Source organism: Seriola lalandi, unplaced genomic scaffold (assembly GCF_002814215.2).
Source record: "Seriola lalandi dorsalis isolate HSWRI2012SDOR001 ecotype SW California unplaced genomic scaffold, Sedor1 jcf7180002054058, whole genome shotgun sequence".
Classification (NCBI taxonomy): Eukaryota; Metazoa; Chordata; class Actinopteri; order Carangiformes; family Carangidae; genus Seriola; species Seriola lalandi.
Genome location: NW_019524611.1, coordinates 261,504 through 283,486, shown reverse-complemented (window position 1 = coordinate 283,486; position 21,983 = coordinate 261,504). Strand labels below are relative to the sequence as shown.

The window sequence follows — 21,983 nt, the reverse complement described above, 5'->3', positions numbered from 1 at the left end:
GTTTATTGCTGTGCTGAGCAGAGCCAAGACCTGAGAGACCAATAAAAATGTTCCAGCTATTGGGTGAGACGCTGCTTTGTGTTTAGCAATCTACTGTATTCACCTTTAACTGGAAACATGTGAAGAGAAATTACATAACTTGTTTTTGTGCTGCAGGTTTCTAGGAGACAACATTACTAAATAAAGACAAATGATCACACAAAAGTCTTACCATCAGTTCCTATCTGACCTGCACATACAGTATGATTAGCTTTAACAATCAAAGAAGGCAGATTTGGAATGATAACATATCAAGCCGGTGAAAAAATTGAATGAGACCCTGAGCCCATCACTGTTCAATATGCAACTTATACACTAACATTTGAAATTACACATATTAGTATATTCACAGACACTGGATTTTTCAACAAGGGATAGGAAGTAGATATCATTTTAAGAACTTTTAACCAGGTAATTAAACTTTTTTTGGGGAAACTACATAAAGACACAAATTAAAACTCAAAGCAGAGTATTTTTAATGTCGTAAAACATTGCTGGAAGGACATCTTTAACTGTCAAAGGAAACCAGTCTAAAATGAACTGCATGCTAACACTAGCACATTTATAGTGGAGTTGTTGGTGTTATCTTGATGCATCTGATGAGTGTAAACATTGTTCCTGTAAAGCAAAACAAGTTTAAACAAAAGTATATTCAGACAAATGTTTTATTTATAAAAATGCATTAATCCCAGTAAAAGTAGACTGACGGCGGCTCCATTTTGTATTTGACAAATAAGTTTTAAAAATCTACAGAAATTTTCTTTTTACATTTTTCTTTCAGTGAAAATGGGTAAATACAAACTAAAGCACACATCATTATTGTCCTGTGGTAAGTTAACTGGTAGTGTGCAATCATTTGCAAAATGAAATTAACACTGCACACAGTTTCTGTAGCATTTGCAACTGAACAACAGGCTCCTGTTCCAAGTTTATAAGAGAAAGTCGAGTTTTCTTAGACATTTTTTTCACCGAACAACTGCTCTGGTAAAGTCCATGGGGAGAGTTTAAGGGAGTCAGCAGAGATAGGAGGAGGTCACTGTCCCAGGAAGGAAGCCATGGGATCATCTGGCCGGCAGCGCTTCATGCGGAAGGCCTCCATCTCCTCCTCGGTGGGTGCCTTCACTTCCTGCAGGCTGCTGTATGGCCTCTTCCTCTCATCCAACTGCATTATTGCTTCTATGTGCTTCACCCGTTTATCCTCTGCATCAAGGGCCTGGGAGGAACAAAAAGGTTGGAGGTCAGTCACAGAAATGAGCCAAACCAAAGATACACACAAGTGAACACAGTCTGCAATTTAAAAACAAAAGCATTTTTACCTTCTTCAGCTTCTCCTTCTTCTTCTCCTCATCCTCTGAGTCACTGCTGTCGGAGCCGCGCTTCTTATTCTTTTTGCTCTTCTTTTTCTTCTTCTTGTCTTTCATCATCTTATCTCGATGCATCTGATGATTGTAAACATTGGTATAACATACAATGAGAGCTCTCTTGACCACTGGCAATAAAAAAAAAAAAACCAAAACATCTGTTTATAATCAGTAACGTCTTCGGTGTCACTTACCTCCAGCAGAGATTTTGGCTCTTCTTCTTCCTGTGGCTCAGTGAGTCCCTCTTCAAATGGAACACACTCTGAGTTGTTCTGCACGTTATTAAAAAGAACAAAAACAGTATAGAAGTTACAAAAATAAAATTATGGACAAAAGATATATACTGTGTGTATCAAACCGAGCCTTTAAACACTGTTATTACATGTACTCACTATTCCAATTCCAGCCTCTCCTGTGCAGTAACTCTGTTTGACCATGGAGTGACAACACTTGTATCCCCAGCAGCCATCTTTCCAGTAAGAGCCCCAAACACACTAAAAACACACAAGATTTTTTTTTAAAGAATGCACAGTGAATGAAATTAGCAAAATTAGCAACAGGTATAGTCTGTTCTGCCATCCTTACAGTGTGGTTGTTGATGAGGACGTCCTCCTCATACTTGGAGCGGGCGACGGCTTTCTCAAGTCCTTTCAGTACAGCACCATGACGAGAGTACTCCACGTAGTCCTCCGTCTGGGCCAACAGCAACTCCCGCGGCGGAGCATCCAAGTGCTTTTGACCTCCATACTGAGTGTCACAAACAAAAGCACAAACATAGTCAGTAATGTCATCAGCCAGTATGAATATGAATACTAAGCTCCTATACACCATTTACACTATCACCATCTTTGGCCGTTATGAAAAAATGAAAAGTGTAATTTTCTATTGGACGTTTGTCATGCAGCACAACATGCAATGAGCCTGCGAGATAGATATCTCATAGTGTGTATGAACCTTTAGTTAGCACCCTCCTGTTTTAAAACAAAAGATGTCACCTTCTCCAAGATGCTCTCCCGCTGTTCCTCTTTAAAGTCCTCTTTCTTGACCTTGAAGGACTTGTGGAGCAGCTCAAGCTTGGTGGGGTCAGCCTGCAGATGCACCTCTGAGCCTCTCTCATAGGCCTCCCAGGCAAACACTGTCATAACATGAAGCATTGACAATCATAACAGGACACTACGAATACATGCTGCATTCTTGCTTGTATTGTGAGTAAATGTTATTTTTGAGTATCCAGTGTGTGAAAACAAAGAAATTATCATTTCTGGCAAAACTGAATTAATCCTGCTTTTGGTGCCTGTCATATCTACCATTTTATATTAGATAGGTAGACATGTTTTATTGGGAAAATAATTGTCCTATAATTTAATGACCTTATATCATCAATATCATTTGATATCTCGAATTAATATGTGTACTTTGATAGCGAAATTTTCAATTTTAGCTTTGTCTGCTAGCTAAGCTAAGGTGACTTCAGGTAGCTTAAACTCACACTATTAAAGGTAATTACAGAAAATAAACATCAACAGTGAAAAACTACTAACCACTGATGTCAGCAGGCTTTACCTTCTGTAAAATATGGTTATGACCTTTAAATGCTACTTCTGTTCGCTCAGTTAATGTATGTCAATGATAACACTGAATTTGTTTACCCACTTGTGCTTAAATGTAGTGAACACGTGACTAAAGCACACGCCAACAGACCAACTTCTTTTCCTCCCTTCCAAATTTTTGATGTGCTCTTTTAAAGACAACTTGTTTAATGTTGACGTCACATACACACTTGCAGTTGTTGTGTATATGCCACATTGTTCAAGAACCTATTAAAATATAAGCACGATGGGTTTGGTGCCACCTGCAGTATTTTGATAGCACCAACATAACAATAATCCCGGGAAACATGACACAATTTTATCATTGAAGTAACAATAATATACTTGTAATATCAGGAAAATGCTCTTTCCACAACTGGGAGTGGAGGTGGAGAGTTGACATCCCGTGACTTACACTGTGTTTGAGCCATGGTGATTGTGTCCCCACTGTAACGAGCAAAGTTGTCTCCAGCATACCCCACTCTGTCAACAAACAAACAAAACAGTTCAAAAATGTTTACAACGTATGCCAGTGAGAATGGAGTTATCAGGAAATATAGTAGCGGTAACTTACTCGTCAGGGTTCATGCCAGTGTTGGAGTATGGGTTCTCTCTCATAGCTCGAGTCTTTGGATCGTAGTAGGCAGAGTTTGGATCGAGATTCCTCAAGTACTGTGAGAGACAGACATGAAAAGTTCAGATTATTGATTGTAATGACACTCCCTCCACTCTCACTTAAATCAGCTTTAACAGTGGACATTAGATGCAACCAAATGTCTCCTCCGTATTCATTTAATTCAGCAAACATTGTCCAGCACAGAATAATAATTAGCATCACAGATAGAAAAGCTAGGAGTAAATGATTGTTAAACGTAGGCAATAGGCCTGAACAGTCATGTGTCTCTTACTTTAGCTGTGTCTTCTCTGATACGCAGATTCCTGACAGTGATCCGTCTCTTGGAGTCGAAATTCTGACCGGGCATGTCGATGTCATCTGCATATTTATCTTCATCTTCATCCTCACTGTCATGTTCCCACTCCTGCAGACAAAGGATTCAGAGAATTCAATGTTAGTCTCCAGGACAAGAGACCGTCTTTCATCACAATATCTCAATACGATCCATTACTTATACAATCTTGACATTCCTGAATACTTACAGTTTGGTCCAGTTTTCCAGAGGCCAACTCATCCTGAAGTTTCTGAGCCTTCAGAGTCCTTTTGGCCTGAGAGACAGAAACAAATAGAAGGTCAGTTTCATGTAGTAGACTACAAATAGATCATACAGTTAAAATGCAATGTTTTGAATGTGATTGTACCATCACACCTGATTTGTGTCCCAGTACCTGCAATTGATTGGTTCTGACTTTCGCTTGCCCTCAGTACAGTTTGTTAAGCTTTGTAAGAATAAAGGATTTTTGGTTGTCAGATATCAATCTGTTTAATCAATATACCGATAAAAATGTTCAGTTTAAAGTTGTTTGTGTAGCTTGTTAAAATTTGGTCCTGATTCTTACAGGACCACAGGACTGTGCTTGGAAGAGAGCAGAGCTCTGTGGCCTTAACACAGTTATAAGGTACCATGGAAGTTCCTTTTTCTTCATTTCAACAAAAACAAACAAATGCCCCAAAGTTTAACCACACTGAATTTACCACTGGACTCACCAAGTCTACTTTGGCGTACTCTTCCACGATGCGCTCGTGTTCCTCAGGATCGTATCCATTCCAGCGATCCCGCTTCCCATCGTAGTCCAAGTCAAGCTGGACCTGAGAATGTTCATCTGGAGCTATGCCTGTGCCTGTGAACTTCGCCCCAACTTTTCTGGGTCGCTGATGGGACCACAGTAAAGGTCAGAGGTTATCATTTAAGTACAAGGATATAACATTCTATCAATGTACTGAAATACAAATTAGTAAAAGTTAATCTCTGCTGGAAGATGAAAGATTGCTTTATTAATTTTTACCTCCAAGCAGTCTTTCTTCTTGTGTGTCATGGCACCACAGTTTTCACAAGCTCCCTTACGATATTTAGTAGTAACAGTATTCTGTGTGGAGAAACAAAATGAAGCTATGAACTTTAAAGCTAATTTCTTACAGCCATATGAAAGTAACTCAATGATTCAGTCTCACCTCTTGCACTCCTCTCTTATACCACTCTCCGATTGCTGAGTATTGCGCTTCATTTTCAGACTGTGGTCTCTGATGCTTTAGTGTGGGCCGTTTGGATGGGTCGATATACCACGGCACTGATGAAATATACTGTGGGATGTGAGGATTTATGTCCCTGGAGATGAGAAGAAGCAGCACAAGTGGTCCGAATTACTGTCACAACACTAACTTGTAACATTGTAAATATTTTGGGGGAGTTTTGTCAAGTCTTAGAAAATGACATGAGTGATCAGGGTTTAAAGTTTGTGGGACTTGCACCACATTCATGTAATAAAAGAAGGACAGCAGAGATGTGATAGATTCCCTTGTTCACAGCGTGCCAGTGTTCACGTCACCAGACAGTTAGTTAGACGTGTTAAAAATACTGTGCATGGGTAATAAACCACTATGTCAATCAATTTTTGCATTTAGATACCTTGAAGAATTAACTGTGGCTGATGAGAGACCTCCATGCTTGTTTGGTTTTCAGGCACCACATTATCAAGTGCCAGTTCAGAACTATTAAAAATGTCTTTACAATTTGGATGCTGACGTGAATGCCTTTTTACATTTATCACTGTTGCATCATAACAACATTTAACAGTCAGGGAGGGTCTGCTTGACCCATACTTGGTTATAAATAATGTACCCCTTTAATCAGTGGCATATCTACTTCAAATTTCCAGATGTGAACATGTAGCAAAGTAAGTTGGAGAATCTCTTCAGACACTTAACAGGCTCTGCTTTCTGTCCACACAAACTTACTTCCCCTCCTCGTCAACTTCAGCTGGAGCGTTTCCCAGCTTCCTCTGCTCCTCCAGCTCCTTCTTCTTCCTCCAGTCCTCCCTGGTCATCTTCTTGGGCTCATCCAGCCCAACGATGCCTTCCGTGCTGACACTGGTCTGCTCGGTCATGTCTGAACCTGCCACCACAAATACACCTTATTAAATGAACAACAGTCATCTAACACATCGAACTTCTTAGCAGAAACATTATCAGTGCGAGAAGTAGTTATTCTCCAGTCGTCTTCCACATATTCACCCAGCACCGAGTGCATGAAGTTCATGATTATAAATGTTAAACAGAAGCTCACCATCAGCGTTAGCTAACCTAGCTGTTGACTTCAACGTGGAAGAAATGTTTTTATCTTACTTTATTTTATAAACTGACTTAATCAACAGTTTGGTTACCTTGGTAAGATCCAACAAATAATACTTGGGTTGATCTTTCCTTTGCAAAAACGGTAATTCTCTATGTCTCTGTTACTGGACTCGTTACTTTTGTTTTGACTAACGCACTATAGTCGCCATTTTACATCAACCACAGCTACGTCACGTCCTGTCTTTCTCTGTGGTGTTGACGTCATGACGTTGGGAAACAGCGATATCTAGAGGACGGAGCTGTTTACACTATTCACCTCGATGTAGACAGAGCCTTAACCACAGCCACGGTTGTTTACATAATTGTGTTACTTAATCAGAACATTTTTCTTTTTGTGTGGAACATGACAGATGTGGTTATACTTTTTAACAACATATCTCAAATGTGAATGATGCTCATTTCATTCACACCAGTAAGTGTAATTGACTAAATACTTTTACGTAAGTACTGGTAGTAACTATATGGATATGTTTATATCCATATAAACAAAAAATATAATATATTATTAATGATTAAGCAACCTAGCAATTAATAAAGTAGTTAATATTAGCTGCATTTTTAACAGCTGCCAAATTAAAGTGATGCTTGCACATTGATGCATAAACAATTATAATCCAGTAATATATAGCCTACATATATGTACCATTTTCAATAATGAGTGCTTTCATTTTTTGTCATTTTAAGTATATTTTTATGCCAATGCTTTTGCACTTGTACCCAAGTCAAGTTTTGAAGAGGCCTCATGGCTGAGAGGGGAAATGTCTATAAGCACCCACAACTAAGTCCAGTTGCCCTTGGATCAACTTTTCCTGGATAATCATGGACCTGGATGACTGGGAATCTTCACAGACATCAAATTCAAAATGTAGAAGTTTTACTTGTAACAAAATATTTCTGCACAGTGGTACTTTTACTTTTACTTTAGTAAAATATCAGAGTACTTCTTCCACCACTGGGGGGCACAAGTACACCACTGGATTACCAGGCCCCGGAACTCCAAGGGCCACAAAAGCTTCAGGGTGTGTTTGTGTGTTTTTACCTGATCTTGAAGAGCGTAACTGCATCAAAATAAAGTCTTAACCTTTTTATTGAAATTTAGTGCAACAGACTACAGTTTGATTGAATCTTGTTTTATAGGCTGAACCATCATTAAAGTGTAATGCATAATGTGAAAGACAATAGGACTGATAAATAGAAAATATGGTTCACATGAAGCACCAGTCTATAAAAAACGGTTCATTTTTATTTCCTGCATTCAGACCTGGTAAATCTGTCTTGATGAACTGAGTATGAGATGCAAGAACTATGAGAAACGGTGTCTGAGATAAGCAGAAAACAGACTGCAGTTCAAAACCTTCAAGTCACATATGGTTACCAGCCATACTTAACGGACAAAAGTCAAGACTTCTAACACAATCTGTGGTGGAAACCTCAAGTAGAAAAATAATCAAACAGGTTACAGGATACACAATGAGATAACCAAAGTACTATTTTTTACTCCCCATCTCCTGAATGCTGATACAGCTTGCTTACTTATCAAATATACTTACAAACTCACATGGCAGTTACAGCATTAGCTTAAAAGTATCCTTGTGATATATTGCTGACAAAAAAAGATTTCTTCTGCCATGTGTGACTGAGAAGAGAAAGAAATACTGGATACCATGAGAATAAGTAATTTGACTTTATTCTAATTTTGTTAATGGGACAGCAGTGATGGGTGTAAAACCAATGTTAAAGATATATGTGATGCATATTTTGGTTGTGCAATGTCACAGCATTCTTTTATTTCTGTGTGTGTCCGATCCTGAGCTCTGACCTACCTGTTTGGAGAGAAAACAGGATGCATTAATAGAAATAGTAAAATCAATGAAAAAAAACTACTGGCTGTTTTTTTTTGTTTTTTTTATCTTGACAAGAATCATTTCAGTCTTGATGACTCCAGTGGGTTTATTTTGCATTCCTCAGAAGCATCAAGCAGGTATTGTTGTGCCTAACTGTAACATGGACCAGTGAGAACACTATTTTTTATCACTCTTGTAATTAGAAAGACAAGGTTAAGACAGTAACAACAACATAAGATGCCCTTATCGTGACAGTTTGGTCAGGTGAAACTTCTCAACTTTTTCTTATATTCCAAACATTTAAAAAAGGCCAAAAAATGTAAACAATAATGAGAGAAAGAACAAAAGAACATAACAGCACCAGACACAAATAAACATATTGACAGAAGTATAAAGAGATGGACTGAATCAGTCCTCGAGCCTTAGCACCAGTACACATCCGCACCGCCAGTCCAGCAGTGGATGAGAAGGCAACGTAGTACCAAAGTGAAGGCAGTGTTGCGTTCAAGTAGGTACCAAAATATGAAACTCTTTTTGTCCTTTGAATGTCTATTGAGAGTTTTTGTTGAGTATGTATAAAGGAATGGATGGGCCGAGTCATTTACCATCATCCTCCACTCTCCCCCATTCCTCCAAGTCCTCCACCTCTCCATCATCAGCATCTTCATCCACATAATCATCCCAAGTGTCATACACATCCCCCCCTTCGTCGTCGTTGTCGTCCTCATCCTCGTCATCTTCCTCCAGCATGTCCCCTCCATACAGTGGCTCCTCCTCCTCTTCATCTTCCACTATCTCCATCTCCTCCATTTCATCCTCTTCCTCTTCTGCTTCCTCGTCGTCATCGTCGTCGTCGTCGTCTTCCACCTCCTCCACCTCTTCCACCTCTAACCCGCACACCTCCCCGTCCTCCACCTCACCATCCTCTCTCTCATCCTTGGAGGAGGTAGGAGTGGAGAACGCTTTCCCCTCAGTCCTGTCTCTGAGGTGAGACCTGCTGGAAGGGATGAAGCTCGAGGTAGCAGTCTTTGTGTTGATGTAGAGACGAGGAGGAGGCTCCTGCCTGCCCAGTGGAGCCTGACCAGCAGGGGAAGAGATGGGAGCAGCAGAGGAACTGGCTCTTCTGGAGTCTGGGACCAGCGAGGGAGTGATGGGCACAGACATTGCCCCAGGCCTCACAGAGGTCGTGTTGGGCACGTATTCACGAATCTCTCCTGGCTCCAGCGGGTCGGGCCCACAGGGGTCATGTTCACTGCAGGACAATTTGCCATCCAGCTTGGAAATGAAGAGCATGCCTTCACGATGCTCCTTACAGTAAGAGCTGGGACACATCTCGCAGAATGAAGCTGCCTCTTTTCCGCAGATGTCACACTGGTGCCACGGACACTCCCACCGCCCTGGGGACAAGACTAGTGTCAGTACTCAGTATAGCTTGTGTTTTTTTAGACTAAAAAGGCACAAACAGTGACATTTTTTGACCAAACTGAGGTTGATAAATGTAATAAGCCACTTAATATTATAACAGTCATAGAAGTCTGATTAAAATCTGCTTAAAAAACTGAAATAATGAGACTATGAAAATGCCATTCGGCTGGGTGGGAGTTTGAAAACACTCAATACAATACCAACAATATCCAGAAATGGCATGTTAGCAGCAGATGATCAAGGGCAATGTTTTGTTAGATATATCTGGTCGTTCTGTCATCATTAGCACAAAACAAAGTTTAGTCCACTTTTACCCAAATTCAATTCACTGCCCAGTGATCATTCCTTAAAGCCATGAATGCTTGAGGATATTTGAAAGTTGAGTCAATTTTGAGAAACAATTTTGATTTAATTGAGCCCCTTTAAAAATATGATACGGGCTAAAAGTGATCCTTACATAAACAGTGACAGCCCTCAGTCCCTACTTGCCTGCGGGCCTCTTGGCCAGGTTGAGACAGTCAGCGTGATAGACCTTCGGGCAGCCTGGCTTCTTACAGGACACAATCTGTCCCCCATCACCGCAGCTGAAACACTCGTCTTCTCTTTCCTTGGTCACTTCTTGCTTGGTTTTCTTCTTCATGGGAACCTTTCTTTTTCCCTCCTTCAGTTTCAGTTTCTCTGCTGACGGTTGGTTCTGAACAAGAAGAAGGAAAAGGCAGCTTTTTGTTGTAAATTGTAAATTTAGGCAAGAACGGTCGGAGGATCATCTAAAGGGTGCCAAGTGTGCTCACGAAGCAATAAAACTGTTCAAATGTGTACTTTTACCTTTGGCCTGACACCAAGGAAACCGCTGCAGTTGGGTGCTCCACATTTACAGGCAGTTTTCCCATTCCCAAGACATTCCAGGTTGTAGTTGAAAGTCAGCTCCACACCTAAAGGACATGCTGGATTAGCTCTAATACTGCGCTCAGATTGTAGATGGTAAATTAATGAAATAATCTGCATTCTTAATCCTATACAATGCAAAACAACAAAAGTGAGTTGCAGGCTGTCACTCAAACCTTTTGGGATGTCTTGTAGAGCAAACAGCCCCACCCTGGTGTCCCCATTCACAGTCCACTTCTGGGTCTCACAGTTTGGCTGGCAACTGTGGTTCATGAAGCGAGCCTGGTTCCCTTTGGGCCCAGCATCAATGATCCGGTCCTGGAATTAAAAAGTAGAAGTAGGTTTGCACCAGGCATCTGATCTACATTATGAATCAAGTGGGTTGCTAAGCAGTACCATAAACAAATGATCGTGTTAGCAGGTATTTAGCCCAGATTCACCTTGTCCAGTGTAAGCATGTAGAAGTTACAGATGTCGTTCTCCTGGGCATGTCTGATCCTGGCTCGACATTCTTCTTCATCTATCACCTCTCCCACATATTCACTAACAAAGGCTCCCTGAGAAGCAACAGAGAAAAAAAAATAAGATAGAGGAATAAGTATAATGTGTTTACTACTTACAACTCAACAACCTTGTGTCAGATTTTTTTCCAACCTACCTTCTTGATGTCTGACACACCACGTAAACCCCAGCCGCAACCTAGTGTCCTGAAAATCTCCACAGTTGTGTACTGGCGCTTTGTGAAGGCCTGGTTCTGACATCGCTCCCCTGCCGCACACACCTGGGGGTGGCACTCATACATCAGCATGCGGTTAATGCACTCCGAATCGATGCCGCAGGGGTTCTCGTCAGAGGCTTTACAGTTGCAACGTGGGATCTCTGATAGGTCAGCTGTTATGATCTGGACTTTCCCAATTGGCCGGTTTACCTAAGAGACAGAGACGGCGGCGTGATTTTTACTGTACATCTAGGTGAACTGGTCTTAGGTCAGTCTAGATGAGCACAGATGCATATTTGGTGTCACACTATACCTTAATGTGCCTGTATGGAGGAGGTTTCTTGTCATTCTTTCTGTCCTCCTGAAGCTGCCTCATTTCCTTTTCTGCCTGGAGCTCTCTGAACCTCTCTGCTGCTTCAGTCAGGGCTATAAAGACAGACATGATCTTTACTCAGACTATTAACGCATAAACTTAAGCTAAGATTCAGATGAGCACTTGCAAAAATACAGTCGCTGAATTAAAGCACATACCCTTTTTGTACACTGCATCTGCACCCTTCCCCATTTTCTCAATGTTGTGAGTGTCACCCTCCATGTAAGGGAAGACTCTGGCCTGGTATGTCCACACAAAATCTTTGGAGCCAAAGAATTGGACTGGGAACTCTCCCACCTCGTGTTTCATTCTCAAGATGTTATTTGGAACATCTTTGGCCAGACAGACTTCTGCAGGCCACCACCTAAAGAGTTAGGTCAGGTTTCATAAGAAGAAATATGGGTACTTTAGCTGTTGCTTAAAACCAGTGTGTGTATGTGAAGACAATGTTGTTGTGCACTTACCTGTAACGTCCCCATTTGACCCACAGTATGTCCTTAATACGAGGCTTCTTCCCAGCTTTACAGTCATTGCAGAACCAGCTGCCCTGAGGCATCTCCATATTCAAACATTCCCTATGGAAAGCAGCAGGACAGGCCTCACAGCACAGCAGACTGCCCCCTACAAAACCACAGCACAACACATTGATAAGGGCAATGAAAATATATTGAGTTTATTAACTAAATGAACAAGGCTATTTTATTATTTTGTCTACAAAATATAAAAAACAATGACAAATGGCCATTGCCAGTTACCAGAGCCCAAAGAGTGTCTTAAAAGTGTATATTTGATCTCTTCAACAATCAATAAGCCCAAAGGATTTTGATTTACAACCATCTGCACGTTCTTAGGGATAAACAGTAACTAAATACCAAATGATCTGTTACGACTGCTGTCAGTCGTCTTCTAGTGTTTTGATCTCGTTGACTAATTATTTAAGCAGGGGACACATCGGTGGCTATACCAATTCATACCATCAGTGTTACTAATGATTGTGCTAAGCTCAAGCAGGTGTGGAAGTAAAGTCTTGACATATTCCTTTTGGGCACTATGGCCGTTTGAGATCCTGGTTTGAAGAGGCGGATGTGTGTGTAGGTACAGCATACAAATGGAAACAAAGACAGTTTTTACATCAATGATACATTCGCTAAGTGGGGGAAATTTAAGTGGTTATGCTCTCCTGAAGAATAAAGGACAGTGCATTTCCAAAGCAGGCACTTTTATGGATGTTATTAATATCTGAAACAAGATGACAGTTTGGAAAAATGTGCAAGAGAGTGATCAGGTCTGAGTCATTCAGCAGTTTCACATCTGAGCTCATATCAGGAAATGTATATGTGATCATAGTAGTAAAACTGTTTTGTTGGCAGATTAAAAATCACCATAGAACAAAACCAAACTCGCCTTCAGAGCAGACGAAGCACCAGCTAACATTGATGTGTTCGTGGTTCTTGCAGCCTTTGCGGGGAGTGAAGTGGTTCGGACAGAGGAAACTGTTGTTTGCCAGCACCAAACTGCCTGCTGCCATGCAGTTGTCATTGGCATGGTAAGCCACAGGGCAGCGCACACATCGAGCCAGCCGACCTAAAATTAAAATACAGAGGAACAAAGACATCTTAATCCACACACATCTGGACATTTCATTGAGGTTTTGTAACAATAACCCAACAACACACAGTGCTCTCAGTCAACTGAATGTCTTATGAAGCACTTTAAATGCCCTCCAAATGTCACGTCCCCTTACACCTTGATTGACACAAATTGATTAGATTTTACAGGATTATCTGGAGAGCTGGTACATCAAAGTCCAAGAAAGAAAAAAATTTTAATGTAAGTGTTCTGTGCCAAAAATATGTGCAGCAACTGTTTCAGATAGAGCAAGGTCAAATTGCCAAAACCCGAGATAACACACACTGTGTGTATTGTCAGCACCAGGAGCTGTTTCGAGGATATTGTATCAAGACATCAGACATCTCTGGCTACTGGCACGGTTTGTAGTGACACATGAGCAAAGACGCTAAAGGGGCTACTACTTACAGCCACTTTATTATGTATAATTCCTCTCTGTTTACATGTAAACAGTGAGTCGTTTATAGAGGAGATGGTCAATTTTGCAAATAACCAAATATAGTGTAGAGAATCTCTGAACAAAAAATTTCGCGCTAACTACCTCGTGTTTACCAGCAACGGACACACTGAGAGCAGGTTCAGAGTTTGGCACAACATGGATCAACAACAAGGTCCATTTTTCACTAAACATTCCAGGATGGTGCCGATGGTGAACCTCTAAGTGCATACACATTGCTGCTACGCAGGCAGAAAATGTGTAGTGATGGTTACAGTTTAATCTTTGCCAAAGGGACTCCAAAGCACCACTTTCAGTGTTGTAAGAAATATGACAGTGCCTTTACTCTGATGGGTATATTACTGGGGGAGATCTTTGCTCATGAAATCAGGAAATGTATGAGGTCATGAAGTCAGCATGATTCAAGTCTGTGGGGACCTTTCTAACATGTAACAGTCATCACATTATATCCACAGGCAGACTGGAGCTTACCCTTAGAGCTACAGACGTTGAGAGGGTTGGTGATGTGGCAGGACAGACAAACATGCAGAGGGCAGCGGAAGCCTTTGTTATGTGGCTGGGTTGCAGAGTAGCCCAATATACAGTCTGTATGGTAGAATTTCCCACACAGTGGTATCATACAGCGCTTTACCCCATCACCAGACTTCTTACATACAAAGCATGTGTGGACACCTGGAAGGAACCAAAAGAAAGAAGTATTTCAAAACTCAAGTTTGTAAGACCACACATTTTATGATTATTGACAGATCAGCGCTGCCCCTGTCAGACACCGGCGTACTCACCGGTGTTGCATTCACGACAGAGGAATTTTCCCCTGGGAGCCACTGACAGGCCTATACACTGCGGGTGAAATGCTCCATAACAGTGGCCGTCGCACACCAGCAGGTCTCCTGTCCTCTCACATACCTGCACAAACATACACACAAATACACAGTAAAAGATGCTAGTGATCTACCTGCTGCAAATGAAGGATGTGTCCGAAACTGAGCCATACAAAGCAAAAAATATATACTTTCTAATAGATTGTCCCACCTGACAAACATTCTCCTTTAAGGATGTTGCTCCTATTTTCCCTTTTATATCCACATGGGAAGAGAGGCTGTCATTCAACCCCACAGACTGTACCTACGGATATTAAGAAAGAGCTATTGTTACCCATGGTCATGGATGCAAGACTACAGATCCCTCTTTGATGGATGACTAGTGATTTTTTCAGCTGAACAATACAACATGCACACCTCAGGTTTGGGAGTTAGTGTTCCAGTGTGTACATTTGGTTTTTCCTCAGTGCTGGAGGGCTCCATCTCTGTCTCCTGCTTGGGGGTCTTAGATTCCCGGGGGCTGGGAGGACTGTTTGGACTGGGTCCACCGAGAACGTCTTTGCTCTCCGAGTGCTGGGAGGCGACAGCAGGGGCTGAGGATGTGGTGGGTGTAGGCTTCTCTTTCTTCACAGATGCAACCTATCCAATATGAGATTGTTGAGGATGATTAAATAAGGTAGATTGATTTCAACATCAAATTGCTTGTTTGGATATAAGGAGAGCGATAGAATTTGCTTTTGAAGAACCTGAGTTTTCTTGACCAACACCTTCACCTCAGAGGTAACGGCACTGTGTCGCTTTAGCTCCTACAAAACAAAGATGACAAATTGTAAAAATATGTACATTTTCAGTACTAGTCCAAAATACTAACTGGAATAGTATACACACACTAGTACACTTGCCCACTGCCATCTCAGTCGTAACATACCTTCTTTTTTATAGGAGCTACAGACACTTCTTCTATGGGACATTCCAGCACCTTGTGTGACAGCTTCCTTGGCCTCTTTCTCTCTTGGATTAATAACCCTGTGTCTACGGCGAAAAAAATGATTAAATAATGCATTATTTATTCTAATGTAAAAATATCATCTCAGGGACATAATGGTTCATTCATAATAAGAGATTTTAAATATTCCACAGAGAAACACCAGTCTATTTTGTATCATACGGCCTGACAGTTGCTTCCAGCTTAAACATGATATTCAGTGAGAAGACACTCTTAAAGTTATTTACCAGATTCAGGAGGTAGATCAGTTTCTTCTGCTGTCTCTGTGTCAAGGGGGGGTTGGGTCGTGGCTGGGGATACTGAGGATGCTACAGGAGAAAGCTCGTCCTGAGATGGACTCTGTTCAGGCTCAGTCAGAGCCTCTGTGGGCTCTAGAGAAGATGAGCATGAGGTAACAGATCCTGGTGTGGTACTGAGATCATGGAGTGCTGTCATCCCTGATGTCTGCTGTGTACACACATGCAAACAAAACACGATTGGGGTACATCAAATATATAGTTTCAAATTAAGAGCAGCATGTTCTAGTGATATTTTAAGATATTACAGAAATTAAAAGTCTATCAAATTTGTTTCTTCAATGATATCTTGATAACTCATCAATAAGGCAATAAATGATGGAATGATACACGTAACTGTACAGACACACGATCATACGAATGGAATGATTACTAAAGTATGTAATTATTCCATTATTCACAAAAAATCTATTTTGGAGCAATTTACATCCCATATACAGTATATACAGTATACAGTGTCTGTCTTTTGGAAACAGGTTGTGAAACAGGGAGTCTATATTACTGTAATTATACAGTACATACACAATATAGGATATTCTCAAAGCCTCCACAGAAACACGTTATATGCTGTAGGTTGCAGAGTTAACCATTAAGGTGACATACAGGTGCCACAAGATGTTGAAAAATACTGTTAGAATATACACACCTGAATATGTAAAGTTTTTCTTAAACACAAAACAGTAAAACATTAAAGTAAACGATATTTCATATTTACATCAAGTGTAGTAATTTCAATTTGTAATTAACGGAAATTAAAAGAAAGATGAATTTCTTACCATTTTGGAAGATTCTGAGGTGTGTTTCTTTGATTTCTTTTTTGGGGCAAATATTTGTTCATACTCCTCAGTTGACTCCAGGAGCCTTTTAGTTGGTTTCCGCAAACGTTTGTTCTCTGAATGCCCTGTGTAAACATACATGACATACGTATCGCTTTGTTACTTATTTTACCACCTCAGTGGAAAAACTAAACAGCAGCAGTTTGTGTCTTACCGGCTGTGCTGCTTGTCTCTAGGAAGTGCGAGTCATTCTCTGCCTGCTTCTCAATTCCCAGATCAAGATCTGGTGACGGCCTTGTGGTGTAAGGCCCATTCATCTCAGCAGACGCCTCACTCATACCCCCTCCCTTACTCTCTGCAGCCCCCTCAACCACCTGCCAGCGCTTCTTTGGAGCCACTGTGGATTCTGAGTTCTTGTTGAGGTAGCTGGCCGAGGGATCAGCAGCGACGGGAGGACCAGATCCAGGATCAGCTAAGTCAGCGTGGCCACTAACAAACTCCCTGCCATAAGCCAAGTCAGCCAGGTCTGAGGAAAGGCCAGGTATGCTGAGTTTCAGTTTGGCCGGTAGTCTTTGTTTTCTGCGCTGCTTGTCTGAGCTCCCAGTCTGAGAGTGAACAGGAAAGTCTTCACAGTGGTAGGTGTCTGCTGTCATGATAGCTTTAGTCCTGTTCTTGGTTTTCGCTGCTGTGTTGTTGGGTATTGTGGATTTTCTCAAGTGGCCATTTTCTGTTTTAATCCCTTGAGTAAAACCTTCATTAGAACCCTTAAGTGGGTCACCCCCAGTAGCAGTAGGGATGACCAAGGGTTCCTCCTTGATCAGGACTGGTGATGGCGGGAGAGTCAGGGGTTTACCTTCTTTTTCTCTGATATCATGCATGTCTTTCAGCAGCATCAAAAAAGTACTGAATTTATAATTGGAATCAGGCCGAAATGCAGTGAGCTCAGAGTCACTGCTGTCCTCCTTCACAAGCGATTTAAACATTAGTTCCTTGACATCCTGAAAGGCTTCCATGGGAGACAGAGACAAGGACGGGGAAGAAGAAGTTGAAAGATCTGGGGCAACATTTTCCGTTTTGATCTTAACAGGTTGCACAGTGGTTACACTGGAGCCTGAACACTTAGACTTTATCAATGAGCCATTACGAATTAGTTTCTTATCAGGCTTCCTTGCACGCCTTTTTGGAGAGCTGTGATCGGTAGAGGAAGATGCATTGCTGGGGGATCCCCAGTTAGGAGACATTTCAGTTTTGATTGGTGCATTAGTAGATGTATTATTAGTACAATCATCATTATGAGTATCTGTTGAGATTTGGCTTGTGGCCAGTGCGTCTTTGAGATCTGTCTTTTCCTCTGCTTTCAGAGCCCTCGTCATCAGACGACTGCTGGCAGGAAGGTTCATAGAGTGCTTTTCAGTTGAACTGTACAACAGTTCATTACAGCTGCCCAAATTCTGTTCAGAATTTGTATCTTTAGATGTCAATTTATTTGTTAAAATGCTATCACAGGAATCTGTACATTGGTTCATCTTTTCAGTTAACTTTGTTTTAGCTTTTGATGAACCCTGTTTTCTGACCAGTCTGTCTACATCCTGTATTGGAGACATTGCTGTACGTTTAGGACGATGCAGCATTGGAACTGAGTCCAGGTCAGCATAGGGGGAGTCCTTTGGCTCTTCTTTCAGTGCACAAGTTGTTGTATGAAACTTGTCCGTTATGTTTGTGACGGTAGATGATTCCTTTGATCCACCAACTATATGGCCAAATATATCTGACAAACATTTCTTTTTCTTCTTGCAAGCTTTGCTCTTGTTGGATTGAACTGTAGAGTTTTTTATGAGATGGTGTTCATTTTCATTGGGGGGCATATTTGGAGATGGGGTTCGGCCAGAGTCCACAGTGGGAGAGGGGGCCTCCTCTGGCTTTTCAGTGGGGAGTGGGCTGGGTACACGCTCCTCTCCATTGATGGATACTGAAAGCACACTTTCAGTGTTCCTTTGTCGACCAGGAAGTAGATACTCAGCTTCTGTCACACTGACTTTCCACGCAGTCAGTAAACTTTTGGGTATCTGCCAAGAACACAATTAACATTCAAAATAATGTTCGCCGTAAATATGTAGATGAGATTTTAGTTAGTTATTTCATAAGTTACCGTATACTTGTAGTCTTTCTCCTTCTGCTTCCCTCTCCGTCTAAGCACAGGTAAGTCTTCAAACTGATGGCCTCCTTCAAAAGGAAGAATGACATTCCCTTGGACCCAGGCACATTCTATAATCTCTCCGATCGTCTCCAGGAAATACATCCGACAAGGACGGGGACTGGGAACTGAAGCAAAGTAGAATAATTGTCAATTTATCAACTAACTTACACACAAAAGAATTCCTGTGGTTGGTGTTAACCTCTCGGGTAAAGGTCAAGTTGTGGGAAACAATTTAATCATAAAATGCATATGCAAATCAAACCTCACCTTTCATCTTAGTGTGGCTCCCCTGGTCTGGATCGCAGGTGATTTGGCAGGGCCACCAGGGTCGTCTGTTGAACTTTGCCCACACCAAGTCCCCTTCCAAGTATTTTACTGCAGGAAGAGGCTTTTTCTTTGGGCTGTTGGACTAACCAGGACAATAAAAATACTTTAACATCTAATTTAGAAAACTGTGGCACTGTATATGAGATAATTAGAATCAAATCAAAATTTCTGTCATGATTTAAATGACATTCTGAGTAATAGAGTTAGAGACTTTAAAAAGATTTTGTATTATTTAACTTTTGCATCAAAATATTATGTTATCACTGCTAGGAACCTGTGTGATCTCTAAATACATGGTGTAATACCTTTCTAAAAGGTCGATAAAATTATAATTTGAGTGACACTGTAAAACGTCTACAGCTGGAAGCTGTACAGGTACAGTTATGTTTATCTATCATTTTGATGCATACGCAGTCCTACCTACTTTGTCCATGGAAATATATAACCAAGATAAACTTCATAAAGTAAGTATCCCAGGTATTTCAGACTCACATTAGAGTTGGTGCCAGTTGGTGAAATAAGTCCAGGGTCAACAGGAGAGCCAAGTTCACCATCACTGTCTGATTCCTCACCCAAACTCCACCCATCTCTCATAGTGATTTCTGGCAGTGCACTGGGGCTTAGTGTAGGGTTGAGTTCAGATATAGTTTTGGACATCAGATTAAAGACAGTAGGTTTGTATGTTCTTCTGTCCCCCCCTGAATCACATGTGGTCTTACTGTCAGTAACAGTTCGTTCCTGACTCAACTTTTGGGAGTTGTGAAAAGGCGCCAGGTCGTCGCTACTGTTGTGCTCCCCCTCCTCGTCCTCTTCCTTAACGTCATTGCTGTCAAACAGCGTGGACTCAAAATGCAGGTAGTCATTTGGGATGGGAGAGCAGCACTCCAAGCTGTCAGAACTTTGGGGTGAGAAGCCATTTCTGTTTACGTCCTGCATAGTCTCAAAAGGCTCCATGTCATCATTGCCTGGAGAAGGAGGCAACTGGACTGACGGTGCCTCAAACTCATCATCATCACTAATTGGGCTTGCACACTGCAAGTGGTTCCTAGGATGGAGGTCCCTCTCTAGGTCAGGCCTGTTGACCACAGTGTTATGGTCCTGCAGCCTCCTCAGCGGGCTGTAGCAGTGAGTTCGGTCCGGCTGATTGTAGCCCAGTACAGCTGGCTGTTTGAGACTGGAGGATGGCAGTTGCACAGCTGACGGTTGGTCTGACACACGCTTCACAATGCCACATTGGTTTCCATAGGAAGTGCTCACAAGGCCATTGCGGGGCCTCAGCTCTGGCTGGCCAGTACCAAATGCTGAACCCTTAACAGCCTGTCTGTATGACTGATTCATGTTGTCATGGCTATATCCTGTCAAATAAAAAAAGAGGCAGGTTACACATGGCAAATGTGCCATTGAAGTTTCTCACTAACTATGATTTGAGGAGCTAGTAAGCCTTGTACACTGTACAATAAAATAAAGCATCCTGACAATCACATAAAAAAAACATTGCGGAAATAGAGCTGAATTCATATCCAGTCCGATAGAAACCTATGAGGGAGCATACCAGCAATGGACTGTGCGTACACATACACAAACACACACATACACACACACTAATAAGCCGACATTGCATGGCCTCCATAGTAGAGGCCGGTCGGACAGCACAAGACAAAACACAGAACACAACCGCTGTCCCGCTCCGTTCATAATTCATTCACAAACTATCAGAAAATAGAACCGCTTTGTCTGGTGGTTGTGGGTCATGGCGATCGCTGACTACTACAGTCAATGGAGGAGCGCTGAGGCTGTAACAGAGGTACTGACACTGAGCCATCACAGAAACACTGAGTGGCTCACACAAACAAGCTACAACCACACACCGACATAGGAAGCTACTATTAACTCACAAAAAGGTCTGATCGGCACTAAGTTCACAACACTATCAACACGTGGAAAAACGCGATAAACTCACCATTTAGAGGTCGGTCAGCGTGAAACCAACAATGGATGTTTGATAATGTGGCACAAAGCGAGTGTTTTTCTCGGTTTGTGAAAGCGGATCTGCACAATCCCAGCTGCAGCAGCACTAGCAGGCCAAGGCACCGCTCTCATTCTCTGCACTTCATCGCCTCATCAGCGGCGGCCCTCTAAAAACTGTCACCTTAAATACAAAATAACAAGTAAATCTCCATTACGCTGCAACATAATACAGCGGCGAAATTCAGTGTGCCATAACCGGTCCCCTAACAGCCACAGCAGCTTATTTACTACATGATTTTTGCCTGCTGTCGAAGTGCCCCCGGTTAATGTTAAAACAAGCCCAGACTGACTGTGTTGGTGAGCAGCAACCAATCGGCACTGCTACCCAACCCCCCGTCTGCAGAGGGCCGTGACACTCACCCTCCTAACACACGCGCACACTTACAAGCACGCACGTGCACGCACATCTACATCCAGGTGAAGTTTCTAATAGTCACTGGTATTTAATAACTGATATTTAACGTAATAATCACAATTTAATGAATTACCTGTTTTTAGAAAATTGCCACATTTCTGCGCGTCTGACCGGCTGTTTCTGACTTTAACTCTACTGAGTGGTATAGGCCTGTTTATCTCTTTGTGGCGACAGGGAGATCATGGAAACAAAATGATTGCAATGCGCAGACAGCTACACGGCCTCTCCGGTCAAACCAAACTCCGTGCGCCATATTGCCTTTCCACAGAGTCCTCTGACATGAGGAAACAGGCCGCTAGGCGCTGAGGAAAAGAACAGAAAGAAAGAAGGAGTCAGTGTGGCTGTAAGCGTGCATAACGACCGGGCTCCGCTCTGCTCCGATTAAAACACCAGTGATTGTCTTGTAGCTTGCTCTCACATAACATTAATAAGGATTTGGTGCGCGTGCTGTATAATCTTATTGATAAATATCCATAAACGCGCAAACGCA

The 21,983-nt window shown here is 41.8% G+C and overlaps 2 protein-coding genes across 3 annotated transcripts; both read right to left on the bottom strand.

The window, feature by feature from the left end:
* Positions 1-686: 686 nt before the first annotated feature.
* Positions 687-6,476, bottom strand: slu7 (SLU7 homolog, splicing factor). The gene is made up of 15 exons (XM_023403022.2): positions 6,326-6,476; positions 5,901-6,057; positions 5,118-5,271; positions 4,952-5,032; positions 4,653-4,817; positions 4,148-4,213; positions 3,898-4,029; positions 3,564-3,661; positions 3,405-3,472; positions 2,396-2,535; positions 1,986-2,147; positions 1,793-1,894; positions 1,595-1,672; positions 1,356-1,478; positions 687-1,252 (listed from the first exon to the last, which is right to left on the bottom strand). Exons 2-15 carry the CDS (start codon positions 6,047-6,049, stop codon positions 1,073-1,075), a joined length of 1,698 nt encoding a protein of 565 aa, XP_023258790.1. The 5' UTR covers positions 6,050-6,057; positions 6,326-6,476; the 3' UTR covers positions 687-1,072.
* A 1,489-nt stretch (positions 6,477-7,965) lies between these two features.
* On the bottom strand, positions 7,966-21,370 carry nsd1a (nuclear receptor binding SET domain protein 1a). 2 transcript variants are annotated; one of them, XM_023403041.2, is made up of 23 exons: positions 21,011-21,370; positions 19,543-20,405; positions 18,991-19,132; positions 18,676-18,848; positions 16,741-18,592; positions 16,527-16,651; positions 15,682-15,901; positions 15,377-15,480; positions 15,195-15,254; positions 14,866-15,087; positions 14,660-14,752; positions 14,410-14,533; positions 14,099-14,299; positions 12,946-13,125; positions 12,006-12,162; positions 11,700-11,905; positions 11,482-11,594; positions 11,109-11,378; positions 10,891-11,007; positions 10,627-10,768; positions 10,391-10,497; positions 10,055-10,259; positions 7,966-9,537 (listed from the first exon to the last, which is right to left on the bottom strand). In XM_023403041.2, exons 2-23 carry the CDS (start codon positions 20,386-20,388, stop codon positions 8,738-8,740), a joined length of 6,459 nt encoding a protein of 2,152 aa, XP_023258809.1. In that variant the 5' UTR covers positions 20,389-20,405; positions 21,011-21,370; the 3' UTR covers positions 7,966-8,737. The 2 variants fall into 2 exon arrangements, with proteins under 2 accessions (XP_023258809.1, XP_023258811.1); XM_023403043.2 differs by having other exon boundaries at positions 15,682-15,898.
* Positions 21,371-21,983: the final 613 nt, after the last annotated feature.